The 19010-nt window shown below is 45.3% G+C and overlaps 1 protein-coding gene across 1 annotated transcript in view; it reads right to left on the reverse strand.

Annotated features, from left to right (window-relative positions):
• Nucleotides 1-304: 304 nt before the first annotated feature.
• The window catches only part of LOC139381419 (SPARC (osteonectin), cwcv and kazal like domains proteoglycan 2), a 73687-nt gene continuing 54981 nt past the window's right edge, over nucleotides 305-19010 (reverse strand). The window contains exons 3-10 of the mRNA XM_071124927.1: nucleotides 15169-15283; nucleotides 14425-14530; nucleotides 13834-13945; nucleotides 13458-13595; nucleotides 12784-13002; nucleotides 8194-8256; nucleotides 2659-2796; nucleotides 305-1390 (exon numbers count right to left, since the gene is read on the reverse strand). Of these exons, the coding sequence (XP_070981028.1) occupies nucleotides 1263-1390; nucleotides 2659-2796; nucleotides 8194-8256; nucleotides 12784-13002; nucleotides 13458-13595; nucleotides 13834-13945; nucleotides 14425-14530; nucleotides 15169-15283 (1019 nt within the window). The 3' untranslated portion in view covers nucleotides 305-1262. The remainder of the gene's footprint in view (nucleotides 1391-2658; nucleotides 2797-8193; nucleotides 8257-12783; nucleotides 13003-13457; nucleotides 13596-13833; nucleotides 13946-14424; nucleotides 14531-15168; nucleotides 15284-19010) is intronic.

A 19010-nucleotide genomic window follows, 5' to 3' on the forward strand; every position in this document is an offset into this window, starting at 1 on the left:
GGCTGCCCTGCATTATGTACTCCTGCCACCATCATTACGCACACCTGCCTTCCCTCATCTCGTCACGCGCATCAGCGATTTATTGGACTCAACCACCTGTTTATTACCTCCCCTGTATTTGTCAGTTCCCCAGCTCTGTTCCCCACAGCTGCATTAATGTTCATATGTCATTTTGTTACCTGGTTCTGACGCTGTTCTTGTCCTGTTCCATGTCTGTCCTACATTAAAATGTTCAACTTCCCGTACCTGCTTTTCATCTCCAGCGTCGGGTTTTAGCAAAGGGAAGAACAGTATGACAGAGGAATATGGTGGCCTTGTTGGGCCACATAGAACCAATTAATTTTATTATTAAACACAATGTTGATCTGCAGATAATGCAATGGACACTTGTCAATCAAGCAGTACAGTCTGCCAGTCTCTCAAGGCATTAGCAATACAGGACTAATAATAATAATGGCTGTCTTCAGATACACAGTTTATTCACATTTAGGAGTGTAGCGTGAGAAACTTTATTCTATTAGACTTGATGAGACAGAGCACTACTGTCATATGAGGTGAAGCATACGGGATGGAATGGGGGAAAGTCAAAGGATGCAATAGGAATATGCAATTAGTCTAAAGTGGACTCCTCTCTTTGTCTCCTCCCCATCTGCCCTGAACTTAAAGCCCCGGGTTGGTGAAAACAGTAAGGTGAAAGCCTGACTATAATTGCCTGTCCAGTTTGTTCACATCAGTGCAGAGAAAGGAGGAAATGAAGGAACGGAAGCAAGGGGAGGATGCCACTTTTGACTACTGAGATGCACCCAATTGTGTCTCCAGTTCCTAACATGAGCACATAACCTCCAGTTGCTTCCTGCCTTTAATAAAACATTTTAAGCTGCTAAAAACTGCTCCATGAGAAAGTTGTCTTGTACATACAACAGAAAAAAGAGCCAAGATATTCCCAGGTATTTAGGACACATCTCCTGACTCGTCAGACCACAGTTGCTAGCTATTGATATCACACATTGTCACGCCACTACACCCACCCCCCATCTGTCCCTCCAACCCCCTCCCTTAGTCCAGGACTGATTCAGTGTTGTTCAGAGTGTGTTTTCGGGAACATTATTTGTGTGTGTGTGTGTGTGTGTGTGTGTGTGTGTGTGTGTGTGTGTGTGTGTGTGTGTGTGTGTGTGTGTGTGTGTAAGAGACAGAGAAGCAAGAGAAGTTGAGATGCTCCGGTAGTAATGTTGGACCAGCTAGACTCCATTATTTCTTCACCTCTACCAAATATATCCTCCGTCATCCGCCTCTCCTTCCTCTTCCTCTTCATTCTCCTCCGCTTCTTTCTCTTCCTCATCCTCCCATCCTACCCCACTGCCGAAATCACCTGAATATGTCAGAGCCTCATCTGGAGAAGAGGAAGAGCGACAAAGAGACAGAGACAGACAGAAGGATGGGAGAAGAGGAAGACAGACAGAGGGATGGGAGAAGAGGAAGAGAGACAGAGACAGACAGAGGGATGGGAAAAGAGGAAGACAGACAGAGGGATGGGAGAAGGAAGAGAGAGAGACAGACAGAGGGATGGGAGAAGGACGAGAGAGAGACAGACAGAGGGATGGGAGAAGGAAGAGAGATAGAGACAGACAGAGGGATGGGAGAAGAGGAAGACAGACAGAGGGATGGGAGAAGTACGAGAGAGAGACAGACAGAGGGATGGGAGAAGGAAGAGAGATAGAGACGGACAGATGGATGGGAGAAGGAAGAGAGATAGAGACGGACAGATGGATGGGAGAAGAGGAAGAGAGACAGAGACAGACAGAGGGATGGGAGAAGAGAAAGAGACAGACAGAGGGATGGGAGAAGAGGAAGACAGACAGAGGGATGGGAGAAGAGGAAGAGAGACAGAGAGACAGAGACAGACAGAGGGGTGGAAGAAGGAAGAGAGAGATTTAATTAATCAATGTACCTGTATCCAAATATGACATTTCATTCGAAGTTGACTTCTGTTCCCTGCATGCATACTTCCCGGCTTTGATCAATTCCTTCTATTTAATCTGAAAAATACATTTGTTTAAAAAAAATACTGAGTGAATTTGACAGTGGTGAGGTAAAGGGCATGTGTTTGACTTTGTCTGGGTTTTATTGGCTATTTCTGGACCCTGCCAGGGGAGCCATTCTTATCAGGAGCAGGTTCCGTACAGCCAGACAACCATTTATCTTGAAAGACTTTTCTCTCAGCGACAAGCGACCCTTTAGAATGCAAATGATCCCTGACAACATGGTTTGAATGTGGCACTGTGCCTGACTGCTAGTGGTGCTGTGGACCTGAGCCCTAGCTGACGCATAAAGGGTGCATTGTACTGAGTGTGTGTAGGGATCTGTATCGAGTGTGTATGACAATCAATATAGACGGTGTGTGTCGAGGTTCTGCAACGAGTGTTCGAGCATGTGTTGGGGTACAGAGTGTGTGTGACGGGTCAATACTGATCATTCGACAGTGTGTGGGTATCAATACTGAGGGTGCGAGGGTGTGTGTGTGTGTTTTGGCGTACCGCTTGTGTGTGATGGTCTGTAGCCAACCCAAGTATGTGCGTGAGGTTCTATATGGAGTGTGTGCCAGGGTTTTCACCATCAGTTTGAGATTTGAGAGCAATTGAACACTGATGGGGGTCTTACCACAGTCAGGGTTGCCATGGATTCTGGAGCTGGCTAGTTCCCCACCGTGTTGGTCGACACACCAGCACTCTCCCCTGGCCTGATCACACTGTAGCTTTCTATAGTATCCATCCTCATCACAGCTAGGGATGAACAGGCCTAAGACACACACAAACAAAGGGAAGTTACATATGGAGGCACACATGCTTTTTTAGACCGAATAAATCTATATTTGCATTGCGGTGTATGTGATGTTACATTTTCATTAGCCTACTCCATGGACTAGTAACCGAATCGTTTCGAGATCAAATCCCTGAGCTGACAAGGAAAAAATCTGTCGTTCTGCCCCTGAACTGTTCCTAGGCTGTTAATGTATATAAGAATTTGTTCTTAACTGACTTGCCTAGTCACTTGTGATTCCAAGCCTATTATTTACTATTCATTATCCTATGATTTTATATATTTAATTATACATTTTGTGGTTTGCATTAAAATACAGCTTGGTCGTTTCACATGACAAAAAGGCTCGTTTTCACATGATTGTAGAAAGTAATATATATAGTCATGAAGGTGATCCAAACTTGAACACCTGTGGCCTATAATAGGCCTAACTGCTGTGGGTGCAGCTATAGGTGCACATTCTTTCCCAACATTAACACTGAAATGCATCTGAATAGAAACATAATACATACTGAATAGACACATTGTGTGGAGGGACCTTGATAGTCCAACAATAGACCGACAAATCACCAGCATGCTAATAACCCTCAGATTGTTTTACAAAAAAAATCAGTCTTTCATTTCTGAGGAGGTCCATTGGAGCTACAATGAGATCCAACTTTGGAACTACAGAACTCAAGTTTGTCCTCTCTGTGCGTGGAAGCAGAATCCTGGGGCGGATACACCTATAGAAAGAAACGAGATCATGGCCAACAAATCAATCTGGAAATGCACCGAGTACCATTCATACTCGTGCCGAGGTTGCATTGTCCTCGTTGACAGGGTTATCTCCAAGGTATCTGGAGACCACAACCACATCCCGGGATGGAAAGCAGATTGAAGTCCGACAGGTACTGAACAACTTGAAGAAAAGGAGTTTGGAGACTGAGGAAAGCACGCTGCATGTTTTGGAGCCTGCTGCATCGGGCCGTGACAGGTGTTGTAAGGCATTATTTGCCCTCAGAAAATAACTTGAAAAGGTGTATACAAAGGCACCGGCAGAAGAACAAAGACAAGCAGATGTCGCCGGTACTGGCTCCAGTTCCTGGGGGCAATGGTACGGCAGTGGGTGGAGGCCAGGTTAGACCTGCAACCCTCTCTAACCTCGTAATATCTGAGCTCTATCAAATCACGCATTGTGGGGACCTGTTCCTCCAACACAACAGTGGGCCAGGCCCAGACAGGCTTCTGATCTTAACAACCAAAGACAACTTGGAATTCCTGTGCAACTGCGATCCCTGGCTTGCCAACGGAACATTCAAGAAGGTCCCACGTCTGTTCCAGCAGGTGAATACCATCCATGGAATTCCCACATATTCACCAAATGAAGACGACCTGATGCGACAGGAGCACGTGATTGCAGCAGCCATTATTATGTTGCCCGATAATTCTGAGGTAGGCATCATCCTTCACTAGCCTATTGAAGTTGTTTTAAAGGGATAGTTGACTCTTTTTTTGTTGTTGCTTGCTTTCGACATCCCTGGGCTGTGGTTGTTTCCTCCAAACCTTTAAAACATCTGTTAGCTGGTTATTAAGCAAGGTTGAGAATAAGAATACGAATCTGGCTAGATTTTTGGAGAACGTAGCAATGCTAGTGGAAATGGGTAGTTTCAGTTAGTGATGCATTCAAAACCATAAAATATGGTTTTGAATGGAGGGTAAACATCAACATACAACAGCCTACTATTTTATATTTTTTTGTGGACATACACTCGTGCCTTCCTTGCACTGAAGAACTTGAACCTGGATCTGAAACCAGAATCCGTCATGACTGACTTCAAGCCAGCAGCTCCTGTAAAGGCCTTCAAGAAGGTTTTTCCGGGAATCCACAACCAGTGATGCTTCTTCCATCTGGGTCCACTTTTAGGCAGCAACTGCCCCGCTGTCCTGAAGTGGCATCAAAGTCCTGGAGAGACCCCGACTTCGCCCTCCACATCAAGATGCTTCACAGGCTGACATTTGTCCCCGCCCGCTGAAGTGGTGAGATGTTTCAAGGAGATGAAGGAAAATCTGTTCTTTCAGGACCCGGCGCTGTCCACTTTGAGGACACATGGATTGGGTGCCCGATGGGCAAGGGTAAAAAACAACGCAGAAGAGCGCCGGAATTTGCCATGGGTATGTACTTGTCTAGATGTCTGTAGGCCAGTCATTTCTTTAGTACATGCAATGTTATTATTACTAATAACACTAAATAATCTAACAAAATAGGCCCAACTAATAGGCTAATAATTATATACTAATAGTAATGTGAGTATAATATGTATAATAGGCTATTGAAACAAGGTTAAAGACAATGGCAAATGGGTGTTTAACATGTTTCGATCTTTGGACTTCAGAAATGTGGAACTACTAAGATGCTGTCCTGAAGGACATGGGGAAGGCCAATAACATCCCAAAGGGCTGTTGTCGGTCGTTTGTGGGGCATATTACCTATTCCACAGTGACAAAACCCACAATTTGTTAGTTCTTCGATGCCTTGCAACTACAACAGCATAGGATGACACTGCAGAAGGAGCAGTACCTCGCTGGTAGTCAACCGCTACTAAAGTTGCAACTTCTGCGCAGCAGCGAGCAGGAATTGAAGCAGCTCGTGGAGGACTGCCAGAATAAACCACTGGCTGTGTACCCGAGAGGCATCGCCACCTTCAACCACACAGGAAAATGACTGCCCTGCAACACTTATGAGAACAGAGAGCAACTCTCAACTGGCACACCTGTTCATGACACCTTACTGCATTGTTTATTCTTTTTTGGTTTGTTATTTTCGGTCTTTGGTGCTTATTTTTTATCACTGTTGGAGAACCAGGCTATTTGTAAATAAAATGTTAATTGTGAGTTTTATTTTTCTTCATTTATTCTGTTGAATCAAGAGATCCATGTTCAAAAAGCATTTGACTTGCTGATGTGTGCAGGTTAACATCTACAGTTAGACCTGCATACAGATGGCAGATCTTAATTTGAGCCAGTTTGCTACAGCAGGAAAATAATTAATGGAAAAAGTTACAAACTTTAAAGGCCTTTTTAGACCTTAAACACAATACAAGTTAGAAATGTCATGCATTGCAGGAAAGTTCCCCTGTAACAAGGTGATTAAAGATCCTCCATCTGTAGGCCAGTAAGCTATACATTCTGGCAAACCATCGGCCATATTTCACATTTTCATGAACACATTAAGGAGTCAGGAGATGGAGGTGAATTACTGTAGTCAGTACCATAGAGATAGAATGACAATCTAATTCTAATACTCTATGGTCAGCATACTACTGCTGCACCAAGGGGCTGGCTAATAACAAGAGAACAAGGACAGACATGCTCTGAATCTGGACTAGTTAACCTTTACAAGACTGCTGAGATACTTTGGAATATATCAGCATCTACTGTATGTTATAATAATATAATATATGCATTACTATTTAAACAGCCTCCTACAGAGGGTCAGAATTTGCTCCCCAAAAAGGAATGACATTGGGATAGGATGTCATAGGACTTCTATAATGTAAGTGCAGAGTAAGTTGAAAAATGTGTTCATGTAAATAAATGACATAACATTGCATTGGGTTGTGTTCTTATCAGCTGAGGCAGCCCTCTAGTCCCCGAGTGATTGGCTTTCAAGGGAACTGTGTCTGAGTATCACTGGCAGAATTTGCCCAGCCTCCTCTCTGCTCCACTCCGTGTCCTTGAGGAGCCTTGATACACAGCTTAGCCAAGTCAGCAACACACACACATACAGTATACACACACACACACACACACACACACACACACAGTACCCACGATATGCATGCATGCACAAGCACGCACGAACATGCAAACACACACAAACACGAAAACCTCACACACAATATACACCGAGTCTACTAACAAGGAACACCATTCTAATACTGAACTGCATCCCCGTTTGACCTCAGAACAGCCTCAATTCGCCGGGGCATGGACGACAAGGTGCCGAAAGCATTCCACAGATAGGCTGGCCCAAGTTGACTCCAATGCTTCCCACAGTTGTGTCAAGTTGGCTGGATGTCCTTTGGGTGGTGGACCATTCTTGATTCACACGGGAAACAGTTGAGCGTGAAAAACATCAGTGTTGCAGTTCTTGACGCACTCAAACCGGTGTGCCTGTCACCTACTACAATACCACGTTCAAAGGCACTTACACTTCACCCTCTGAATGGCACACATACACAATCTATGTCTTAATTGTCTCAAGGCTTAAAAATCCTTCTTTAACCTGTCCCCTCCCCTTCATCTACACTGATTGGAGTTGATTTAACAAGTGACATCAATAAGGGATAACAGCTTTCACCTGGATTCACCTGGTCATTCTATGTCATGTTCCTAATGTTTTGTACAGTGTATTGCATCACACACACACGCACAGTCCGCATTGTGTCAAAGACACACACTGCCAGGTGGTTAGCATCACACACACAGTGGTGTAAAGTGCTTAAGTAAAAATACTTTGAAGTACTACTTAAGTACCTTTCTTGAGTATCTGAGTATACTTCACTATTTATATTTTTGACTTCACTACATTCCTAAAGAAAATTATGTACTTTTTACTCCATACATTTTCCCTGACACACAATAGTACTCAAAGTACTCAATGCTTAGCAGCACAGGAAAATAGTCCAATTCACACACTTATCAAGAGAAAATCCCTGGTCATCACTACGGCCTCTAATCTGGCAGACTCACTAAACACAAATGCTTTATTTGTCAATTTTGTCTGAGTGTTGGAGTATACCCCTAGCTATCCATAAATCAATAAAAACAGGATCATTTGTCTGTCTGGTTGGCTTAATATAAGGAATAAGAAACATATATTTTCACTTGTACTTTTGATATTTAAGTATATTTTAGCAATTACATTTACTTTTGATACTTAAGCATATTTAAATCCAAATACTTTTAGACTTTTACTCAAGTAGTATTTTACTGGGTGACTTTCACTTGAGTCATTTTCTATTAAGGTAGCTTTACTTTTACTCAAGTATGACAATTGAGTACTTTTTCCACCACTGCACACACACACCCTGGTTCCTGCAGACCCTAGCCGTTTGTCTGTATGGAGCTATAATCCACCGGGCTGATCAGGGGATTATCCCTGCCTTCTGCTTGGCATCTGTTTAATGAAACTCCTCAGTGATACACACACACACACACACACACACACACACACACACACACACACACACACACACACACACACACACACACACACATTGTGTGCATACACGCACTAACGTGTGGCACACACTGGCACACAAATGTTCACTCAAGCACAAAGCAAACATGTTCATCTGGGAAATGTGAATCATGCAGGAACATAATGCATACCCAGTTTCTTCTTGCCTCCCTCCTGGACTTGGATCCTCTCCAGCTCAGCCAGGCAGGGGGGCTCTGAGAGGGAAACGCATCAATGCTTCAGTTCATCACTCCAATACACACACACTAAAGCACACGTGTGCGTGTGTACACATTGGGTTGAGCTTTTATTGGTAAGTCAACGGTAAACTTTGAAATCAAGGCATAGGAAATCTGTAGAAAATAATTCAGAAGTCAAACATTCACACAAATCTCCCATTATTATGCATGATTTACTTTGAACTACTGTGTTTCTCAGGTTCCCCCTCTGTAGGCTATGCAGTGGACTTGGACTCCACAGAAGCCGTGCCCAAAATGACACCCTTTCCCCTACCATAGTGCAATACTTTAATGGGCTCTGGCAAAAAGTAGTGCACTAGACAGGGAATAAGGTGCCATTTGGAACACAGTCAGTGGCTCCAGCCAGGTCCAGTGGTAAACACAGGTCTCGTCTGGTTTCTGCTCGGCTGCTTGGCTGACACACATACAGTCTGTGAGAGCTCTGGGAGGACCAGCCTGTCAACAAGCTACAGTCATGTTGTTACTGCACAATGGTGGCCATTCCCCCAAAACAACAATGGGGGAGACAAACTGTGACGGACCGTGAGAGGCGCAAAAAGGGTGAGGGGCGAGAGAGAGGGGAGAGGACACAGAGTTTTCTATACCTGTACGTTGTGTAGCTATGGCCACAGTAGGGAACTCTGAATGCCAGGTTACATGAAAAACACACATAACTGCCCACGGACACACACACATTCCACCCCTCATCTACACACACAATATCCCCCATATTCACTCTCTGGAAACAGAGTTACCAGGCAACGGTGCAGACCTTAGCGTCTCACTCTCTCTCACACACACCCACCCACAGTGACACACACTCTGTCACTCCCTCACAGACACACACCCCTCTCCCCGCAGTATACTCACTCTCACACACACACACACACACACACACACACACACACACACACACACACACACACACACACACACACACACACACACCTCTCCCCACAGTATACTCACTCACTCACTCACTCACTCACACACCCCTCTCCCCACAGTATACTCACTCCCTCAGACACACACCCCTCTCCCCACAGTATACTCACTCCCTCACAGACACACACCCCTCTCCCCACAGTATACTCACTCCCTCACAGACACACACCCCTCTCCCCACAGTATACTCACTCCCTCACAGACACACACCCCTCTCCCCACAGTATACTCACTCTCTCACACACCCACAGTGACACACACTCTGTCACTCCCTCAGACACACACCCCTCTCCCCACAGTATACTCACTCCCTCACAGACACACACTCCTCTCCCCACAGTATACTCACTCCCTCACAGACACACACTCCTCTCCCCACAGTATACTCACTCCCTCACAGACACACACTCCTCTCCCCACAGTATACTCACTCCCTCACAGACACACACTCCTCTCCCCACAGTATACTCACTCCCTCACAGACACACACCCCTCTCCCCACAGTATACTCACTCCCTCACAGACACACACTCCTCTCCCCACAGTATACTCACTCCCTCACAGACACACACCCCTCTCCCCACAGTATACTCACTCCCTCACAGACACACACTCCTCTTCCCCACAGTATACTCACTCCCTCACAGACACACACCCCTCTCCCCACAGTATACTCACTCCCTCACAGACACACACTCCTCTCCCCACAGTATACTCACTCCCTCACAGACATACACTCCTCTCCCCACAGTATACTCACTCCCTCACAGACACACTCCTCTTCCCCACAGTATACTCACTCCCTCACAGACACACACTCCTCTCCCCACAGTATACTCACTCCCTCACAGACACACACTCCTCTCCCCACAGTATACTCACTCCCTCAGACACACCCCTCTCCCCACAGTATACTCACTCACTCCCTCACAGACACACACCCCTCTCCCCACAGTATACTCACTCCCTCACAGACACACACCCCTCTCCCCACAGTATACTCACTCTCTCACACACCCACAGTGACAGGCACACACCCCTCTCCCCACAGTATACTCACTCTCTCACACACCCAAAGTGACACACACTCTGTCACTCCCTCAGACACACACCCCTCTCCCCACAGTATACTCACTCCCTCACAGACACACATCCCTCTCCCCACAGTATACTCACTCCCTCACAGACACACACCCCTCTCCCCACAGTATACTCACTCCCTCACAGACACACACTCCTCTCCCCACAGTATACTCACTCCCTCACAGACACACACTCCTCTCCCCACAGTATACTCACTCCCTCACACACACCCCTCTCCCCACAGTATACTCACTCCCACAGACACACACTCCTCTCCCCACAGTATACTCACTCCCTCACAGACACACACCCCTCTCCCCACAGTATACTCACTCCCTCACAGACACACACTCCTCTCCCCACAGTATACTCACTCCCTCACAGACACACACCCCTCTCCCCACAGTATACTCACTCCCTCACAGACACACACCCCTCTCCCCACAGTATACTCACTCCCTCACAGACACACACTCCTCTCCCCACAGTATACTCACTCCCTCACAGACACACACCCCTCTCCCCACAGTATACTCACTCCCACAGACATACACTCCTCTCCCCACAGTATACTCACTCCCTCACAGACACACACTCCTCTTCCCCACAGTATACTCACTCCCTCACATACACACACTCCTCTCCCCACAGTATACTCACTCCCTCAGACACACACCCCTCTCCCCACAGTATACTCACTCCCTCACAGACACACACTCCTCTCCCCACAGTATACTCACTCCCTCACAGACACACACTCCTCTCCCCACAGACAAACACTCCTCTCCCCACAGACACACACTCCTCTCCCCACAGACACACACTCCTCTCCCTCACAGACACACACTCCTCTCCCTCACAGACACACACTCCTCTCCCCACAGTATACTCACTCCCTCACAGACACACACCCCTCTCCCCACAGTATACTCACTCCCTCACAGACACACACCCCTCTCAGAGTTTTCTATACCTGTACGTTGTGTAGCCATGGCCACAGTAGGGAACTCTGAATGCCAGGTTACATGAAAAACACACATAACTGCCCACGGACACACACACATTCCACCCCTCATCTACACACACAATATCCCCCATATTCACTCTCTGGAAACAGAGTTACCAGGCAACGGTGCAGACCTTAGCGTCTCACTCTCTCTCACACACACCCACCCACAGTGACACACACTCTGTCACTCCCTCACAGACACACACCCCTCTCCCCGCAGTATACTCACTCTCTCACACACACACACACACACACACACACACACACACACACACACACACACACACACACACACACACACACACACACACACACCCACACCTCTCCCCACAGTATACTCACTCACTCACTCACTCACACACCCCTCTCCCCACAGTATATTCACTCCCTCACAGACACACACCCCTCTCCCCACAGTATACTCACTCCCTCACAGACACACACCCCTCTCCCCACAGTATACTCACTCCCTCACAGACACACACCCCTCTCCCCACAGTATACTCACTCCCTCACAGACACACACCCCTCTCCCCACAGTATACTCACTCTCTCACACACCCACAGTGACACACACTCTGTCACTCTCTCAGACACACACCCCTCTCCCCACAGTATACTCACTCCCTCACAGACACACTCCTCTCCCCACAGTATACTCACTCCCTCACAGACACACACTCCTCTCCCCACAGTATACTCACTCCCTCACAGACACACACCCCTCTCCCCACAGTATACTCACTCCCTCACAGACACACACTCCTCTCCCCACAGTATACTCACTCCCTCACAGACACACACCCCTCTCCCCACAGTATACTCACTCCCTCACAGACACACACTCCTCTCCCCACAGTATACTCACTCCCTCACAGACACACACCCCTCTCCCCACAGTATACTCACTCCCTCACAGACACACACTCCTCTCCCCACAGTATACTCACTCCCTCACAGACACACACTCCTCTCCCCACAGTATACTCACTCCCTCACAGACACACACTCCTCTCCCCACAGTATACTCACTCCCTCACAGACACACACTCCTCTCCCCACAGTATACTCACTCCCTCACAGACACACACTCCTCTCCCCACAGACACACACTCCTCTCCCCAGACACACACTCCTCTCCCTCACAGACACACACTCCTCTCCCCACAGTATATTCACTCCCTCACAGACACACACTCCTCTCCCCACAGTATACTCACTCCCTCACAGACACACACTCCTCTCCCCACAGTATACTCACTCCCTCACAGACACACACTCCTCTCCCCACAGTATACTCACTCCCTCACAGACACACACCCCTCGCCCCACTGTATACTCACTCCCTCACAGACACACACCCCTCTCCCCACAGTATACTCACTCCCTCACAGACACACACCCCTCTCCCCACAGTATACTCACTCCCTCACAGACACACACCCCTCTCCCCACAGTATACTCACTCTGTCTCCAGAAGCAGAGGCACCACTCGGCTGTAGAAACCTTCCCGTCCCTGTAGGAGTCACAGGAGTTGAAGAAGGGTCGGATGCAGACCTCATACTTGTCCAGGTTAATGGCTGCCAGCTCGGCCTGGTCCAGATACAGATCACTGTTGGTGTCCAGCTTAGAGAACATCCAACCTATAGAGTCCTTACAGCTGGCCACCACGTTCCTGTCCATGACTACAGACAGAGATATGAGACACATATTAGAGAGAGACACACACACACACACACAGTGAAAAGGGGGAGGGGGAATGAGTTATAATCCACATATACAGATCAAATATTTATAACAGTGGTAGACGTCAGGATTACAGTGAGTCAAAATGTCACTAGATTGCAAAAGAAAGGAGAATGTCTTCACTGTTGCATCTGATACAATATGTTGCTGGTCCTATTTTAATCTGACCTGATGCAGTGCTGGCCCTATAATAACTTAGCTGTCTCTTTTTTTTCTCCTCATCTACTGTATTTGTTTACTTTATTGAGACATTTATGCAATGACATAGGGTGAGACAGACAGGTGGGATAAGGAGATGAAAGGGTTGGAGCGGAATTTGAACCACCGTCTCTGGTGGGGAGAGGAGTTTACGTTACCTCTAGACCCCAGGCTCTGCATCGGATCTATCTCTTACCTGATCCAGTGTTAGCCACTGCTGGGTTGCTGCCTCCAGTCTTGTTGTTGTTGTTCAGCTTGGCATTGCCCTGCAGCAGCTGGAACCAGTCCCTCAGCCTCTCCCCCAGATCAGAGAGGTCCTGCCCTGTACAACTCTCTGAGAGAGAGAGAGAGAGAGAGAGAGAGAGAGAGAGAGAGAGAGAGAGAGAGAGAGAGAGAGAGAGAGAGAGAGAGAGAGAGAGAGAGAGAGAGAGAGAGAGAGAGAGAGAGAGAGAGAGAGAGAGAGAGAGAGAGAGAGAGAGAAAGATTGTATAGCATTGCAGTTTTGTGTGTGTGAGCATGTGTGTGCATTTGGGCATGTGTGCACATTTGTGTGTTTGCATGTGCGTACTTACCATGCTTGACCTCTGTCTCTGTGATGGGCGCTGTGGTTGGACAGGGACAAAGACCTGAACACTTCATAGTCAGCTCCTTCCCTGTGAGGCACCCCTGCTGCTCCAGTTTACACTGCAACACACACATTTCTTACCAGGCTATGTTTCTCTGTGTTTTGTGGTGATTATCAGTGAATTAAAACACGGCTGTTGAGTTGTCTCTCCTGAATCTAGAACGTGTACATAATGGTATAGATACTGTTAGAGGTGAACAGATATAAAGATACAAAGATATACAACACAATGCCAAAGGGTCGTGATAAATAGCCTCAGAGGAACAGGAGGACCAGAGGGTTGTTGTGGTGAGGCATCTCTCCCATGTGTTTTTAGTGATTTATGCTTTGTCTTCTGGGACTGTCTCTGACCTTGTTGAGAAATGATATGTTGAAGAGGAAACAGGAAATGAAAAGACTATGCTCTATTCATCTAAATTCTTGTTTCGGAGAGAGATTCAAATGAAGGTGTACAGTCAGTCGACAGTTACCTTTATGAATATTTAATCTGTATCTGGGATTTAAATAAATTCCCCCGTCACTATGTGTGTTGCTATACCTGTGACGCGTAGTTGTGTCCGTCAGAGCCACACACAGGAACAGAGGAGGAGATGGGGCAGGGCCGGCATCCTCCCTCAGGAGACCTCAGGGAAGGCTGCTTCAGTCTACAGAGCACACACACACACACACACACACACACACACACACACACACACACAGTAGTTGAGCAGGATGCTTCACCCAGTACACAGTGGGAACAGAGGTTCTATAATGCTTACCATGGCTTGGTGGCTACAATAAAGTACTTCCCCCGTGAAACTTTACAGTAAACTGAGTTGTATACATCAGTTTGTTTTGAATGAATTCCACCTCATAATAATACTATATATTTATATTACATTTAGTGAAAGCTTGTGCTGTTATCTACCCGGTAACACATCCACAGACATGTCCTGAGGATGCTTCCTTGTATCATAACAACCACAGGGTATTTATAGAGCTATAGTTAAACCTGGGAACGTACAGTAACTGTGCAGTACAGAACGCATAGAGGTGTTTAATCATCTGTCTACAGCAAAGCAGCAGAATCCTTCAACCTCAGGCTGTAATGAGGGAACAGCACTTTTAGGGCGCTAACCATAGAAATAGACTCTCATTCTGTGACAGCATACTGTATCTAGTCCTTGAAGGCTACAGTGTGTGTGTGTGCTTGCGTTAGTATGTGTGCTCACACATTTGTCTCTTTGAGTGCATGGCAAGTCAAATTCATCAACCATCTTTCTGGAGGGCTAGACACACTCACCTGTGCTCAAGCTTTTTGCGGTTGACACACACAGCCCTTTGGTATCCCTGGGCGATACACACCTTGTGTCGGCTACACTTCACCTTCTGACAGGGGTCCTTGGTGGTGTCAACATCTATGGACAGACAAGGAGATCAGACGATAGAAATCTCTTGGTGTTTCTCGCCTTCTCCCTCCCCTTTATCTATCTCATCTTCCATGCCCTTTTCTGAGGAAACGAGAAGAGCAATCTTTCTTCCTACAGTATGTATGTTTCTCACCAGCTCTCTCTTCCTGTGACTATCCAGTTCTCTTTCGCTCTTTGCTTGCCTCTTTCCATGCTTGACGTAAACCTTCTGCTGTGACCACTTTCTCCATTTTCTTTCTTTCTTATTTATTTAACTAGGCAAGTCAGTTAAGAACAAATTCTTATTTTCAATGACGGCCTAGGAACAGTGGGTTAACTGCCTGTTCAGGGGCAGAACGACAGATTTGTACCTTGTCAGCTCGGGGGTTTGAACTTGCAACCTTCCGGTTACTAGTCCAACGCTCTAACCACTATGCTACCCTGCCGACACTCCACCCCTCCACTCCCCTCCCCATCTCTATTTTCTAAGTTACTTTCCTTCCATTAACTTACTAGTTGCAAAACAATGTAAGCATTTGCATGTCAGATGGTGGTAGTCTAAAAGTGCTGTTCAACATGACTACTCATTCATTTGGCAAATAATGGCAATATTTACATGTCTGAAGGTGGAAGTCCACCCTTCCTCACATAGCCATTACAGTGACATGGACATCAACTTCACTACCCAGTTGATAAAGCCAATCAACAGGCCTTCCAGGTCCCGATGCTGTCAATTATAGGCCCCCTCTGTTCTTAGGTCTAGGGGGAGGACCTTCAAGGGACTGTGCTCTTTCAATGGGTCTGTTCCAGGTGGTGTTGCTCTTGTGTTCTGACGTGTCAATTAGCATGTGGTTCAATGCTAAAACCATGCATTTAACACTTCCTCTGTAGTTGAGCATTGCCTGTATAGAGACTATACAGTATGTTATGTAGAGGAAGACCTAGGCGCAATTATGTTTTTTCTTCAAGGGGCCTAGATGGATTTTGTAGATGGTCTAGAATGGTATTTCTTCTACCTGTGGTGCTGTGAGGGGTAGCAACTTCATATCCACGCCCTCACCTGCACCTGAAGCTAGAAGTAATCAGAAAGGAGCGTGCCAGCTGGCTTGTGACGGAACCCAGCTGAATCTCATGGATTAAAAGACTTCCTCCAGCAATTTTATACTTTTTCTGTTGAAAAGCGATATCCCAAGAATAAATACAGTAAAGTACACACACTAAAGGGTAAAAAAAAAAAATGTTTTAAGCAAAATAGTGTTTCTAAACACAACTGCAAACTTCAAGGAGTAGGGCATTCAAGGAGTTGGTCTGATGGGAATCCGTGATCCCCCCCCCCCCCCCTGCTTGAGGAACAACAGAGGAGCAAAAGAGAACAAAAGAGGAAAGTCCCCTGACATTTTGAGTTGGGTGGTGCTGCCAGAGGGGTGTAATAAAGGCCCATAATAAAGCATTGCATGCATCTATAATTGAATTTGCGTAGTGGAATACAGTTGAGCAGACAAGTTTCTAGGATTTCCATTTTTTTTTTAAATGTGCAGGGTCTGGATTTTTGACATTTCTTTTACATGATGGATAGATGACATTAGCATAATCATTTTTAATACCACACAACTAACAGAAATGAGTGGCTACTCTGACAGTGACAAACAGAGCAATAAAAATGACCTGGTCTTGAATGCAAACAATAGTCCAGGCCAATTATGAGACAGATATCATCTCTAGAAACAACGGCTTGTGTGATAATACAAGCTCTCTAATCACTTTGAACCACCATTCTCCATTCATGCCTGCCAAGTATAAACATTTCCATTTCTATAAACTCCATTACTGCTGTTGCATTAAACGTATGAGTGCACCATTTGTTTGTGCTGTGAACGGTGTAGGAGCCAAATAAGTTAAATTGGTCCAATTATTCCAGTTCATGATGAATTTCAGTTGTATGTGTGTTTGCCACTAATCCCCTGTCAAGCGTGTGTAACCCCTCTACAGGCCAATGGAGAAAACTGTTAAAAGGAATACATGCTCCAAGGCCTGCACATCTATCACTCCAGTGTTTAATTGATCAATTGTAATTATTTCACCACTATGGCCTATTTATTGCCTTACCTCTCTAATCTCTAATCATTTGCACACACTGTACATAGACTTATTCTATTGTGTTATTGACTGTACGTTTGTTTATCCCATGTGTAACTCTGTGTTTGTTTGTGTCGTAATGCTTTGCTTTATCTTGGCCAGGTTGCAGTTGTAAATGAGAACTTGTTCTCAACTGTTCTACCTGGTTAAATAAAGGTGAAATAAAAAATAAAAATGCTCCAAGGCCTACTGGGAGTGACTGGAATGGCAGCACACAGTCTTTTGACCATACCAGACTAGGGTTGAATAGCTTGAATCTGGTTGCCGAGATTTGCCGCCCAAAACCACTCCCTTTTCCCGGGATAAATAACTGCGAGAAACCGGTAAATTATAATAAATGATTTATATGAACAGCATGACATGAAAGGGAACTGTTACATTATATGCAATGTCTACATCTGGCTCCTCTACGGCCTTCTCTCTGCATGATGAATCATCAACGCTCAAGGTGCGGACAGACAGCCCATCTCAGTTTGGAGTGCAGTTTACAATGCATGTAGAGCAATCTCATCATGGTAACCTTTTTCCTTGTGACAGGTATGCCTACATTTGCTGCAGCATAGCCTATTCTACAGTAATATAATGCATAATAAGCTTCTAATGTACAGCCTATGTCTCTTGCACAATACACACGCTGGCCTCTCTCCTTAGAAAACGCTCCTTTAGCGAGTCCTGTTATGTTTTTTTTTAACAAACAAACACTTGTTCTCAGTTGAAGCTGACGTTTATCTCAATGAGTAGCATCTCAAAAAACAACGTAAATAGGACCACCAAATCACTTAGTCATTTCAGATATAAAAACAACGTAAATAGGACCACCAAATCACTTAGTCATTTCAGATATAAAAACAACGTAAATAGGACCACCAAATCACTTAATCATTTCAGATAAAAAAACTACGTAAATAGGACCACCAAATCACTTAGTCATTTCAGATATAAAAACAACGTAAATAGGACCACCAAATCACTTAGTCATTTCAGATATAAAAACAACGTAAATAGGACCACCAAATCACTTAGTCATTTCAGATATAAAAACAACGTAAATAGGACCACCAAATCACTTAGTAATTTCAGATAAAAAAGCAACGTAAATAGGACCACCAAATCACTTAGTCATTTCAGATATAAAAACAACGTAAATAGGACCACCAAATCACTTAGTCATTTCAGATATAAAAACAACGTAAATAGGACCACCAAATCACTTAGTCATTTCAGATATAAAAACAACGTAAATAGGACCACCAAATCACTTAGTCATTTCAGATATAAAAACAACGTAAATAGGACCACCAAATCACTTAGTCATTTCAGATATAAAAACAACGTAAATAGGACCACCAAATCAATTAGTCATTTCAGATATTAAAACAACGTAAATAGGACCACCAAATCACTTAGTCATTTCAGATATAAAAACAACGTAAATAGGACCACCAAATCACTTAGTCATTTCAGATAAAAAAGCAACGTAAATAGGACCACCAAATCACTTAGTCATTTCAGATATAAAAACAACGTAAATAGGACCACCAAATCACTTAGTCATTTCAGATAAAAAAGCAACGTAAATAGGACCACCAAATCACTTAGT

This window comes from Oncorhynchus clarkii, chromosome 23, assembly GCF_045791955.1.
Source record: "Oncorhynchus clarkii lewisi isolate Uvic-CL-2024 chromosome 23, UVic_Ocla_1.0, whole genome shotgun sequence".
Lineage (NCBI taxonomy): Eukaryota > Metazoa > Chordata > Actinopteri > Salmoniformes > Salmonidae > Oncorhynchus > Oncorhynchus clarkii.